General features: G+C 78.3%; 1 protein-coding gene across 3 annotated transcripts in view; it reads right to left on the reverse strand.

Moving 5' to 3' along the window:
- The window catches only part of MAGI3 (membrane associated guanylate kinase, WW and PDZ domain containing 3), a 51,057-nt gene extending 50,664 nt beyond the window's left edge, over positions 1-393 (reverse strand). For all 3 annotated transcript variants that reach the window (XM_042833580.1, XM_042833579.1, XM_042833582.1), the window contains exon 1: positions 38-393. In XM_042833580.1, the coding sequence (XP_042689514.1) occupies positions 38-359 (322 nt within the window). In that variant the 5' untranslated portion in view covers positions 360-393. The remainder of the gene's footprint in view (positions 1-37) is intronic.
- Positions 394-438: the final 45 nt, after the last annotated feature.

Here is a 438-nt window from a genome sequence, read left to right on the forward strand (position 1 = left end):
CGGGCCCGCAGCGGACGGGCGCGGCCTGCGGGCTCACCTGGCCGCACGGTCTTGAGTCGCACGGGCTCCCTGAAGTGCCGGATGACGGCCAGCGTGTCGCGGTGCGTCAGGCCGCTCACCGGGGTGCCGTTCACTTCCAGCAGCACGTCCCCCGGCGCCGGCGCTTTGCCCGACAGCAGCGCGGGGCCCGGCGCGCCCTCGGCGCCCGTCGGCAGTCGGCCCGCCAGGTACGGGAACTCGCCGCGCTCGGCGCCGCCGTGCAGCAGCTCGGGGTCGGGGCCCGCCGGGCCGCCCCAGGACACCACGCACTCCTGCACCTTGCTCAGCCAGTGCCGCTTCTTCCGCAGCGTTTTGGACATGCCGCACCATGGGCGCGCCCGCGCCGCCTCCCGCACCGGCCGCTGCCGCCCGACTGCCGCCCGCCGCGGCGGCGCCGCC

This window comes from Centrocercus urophasianus, unplaced genomic scaffold (assembly GCF_019232065.1).
Source record: "Centrocercus urophasianus isolate 14NV4802_14NV808 unplaced genomic scaffold, USGS_Curo_1.0 seq_42, whole genome shotgun sequence".
NCBI classification, from domain to species: Eukaryota; Metazoa; Chordata; class Aves; order Galliformes; family Phasianidae; genus Centrocercus; species Centrocercus urophasianus.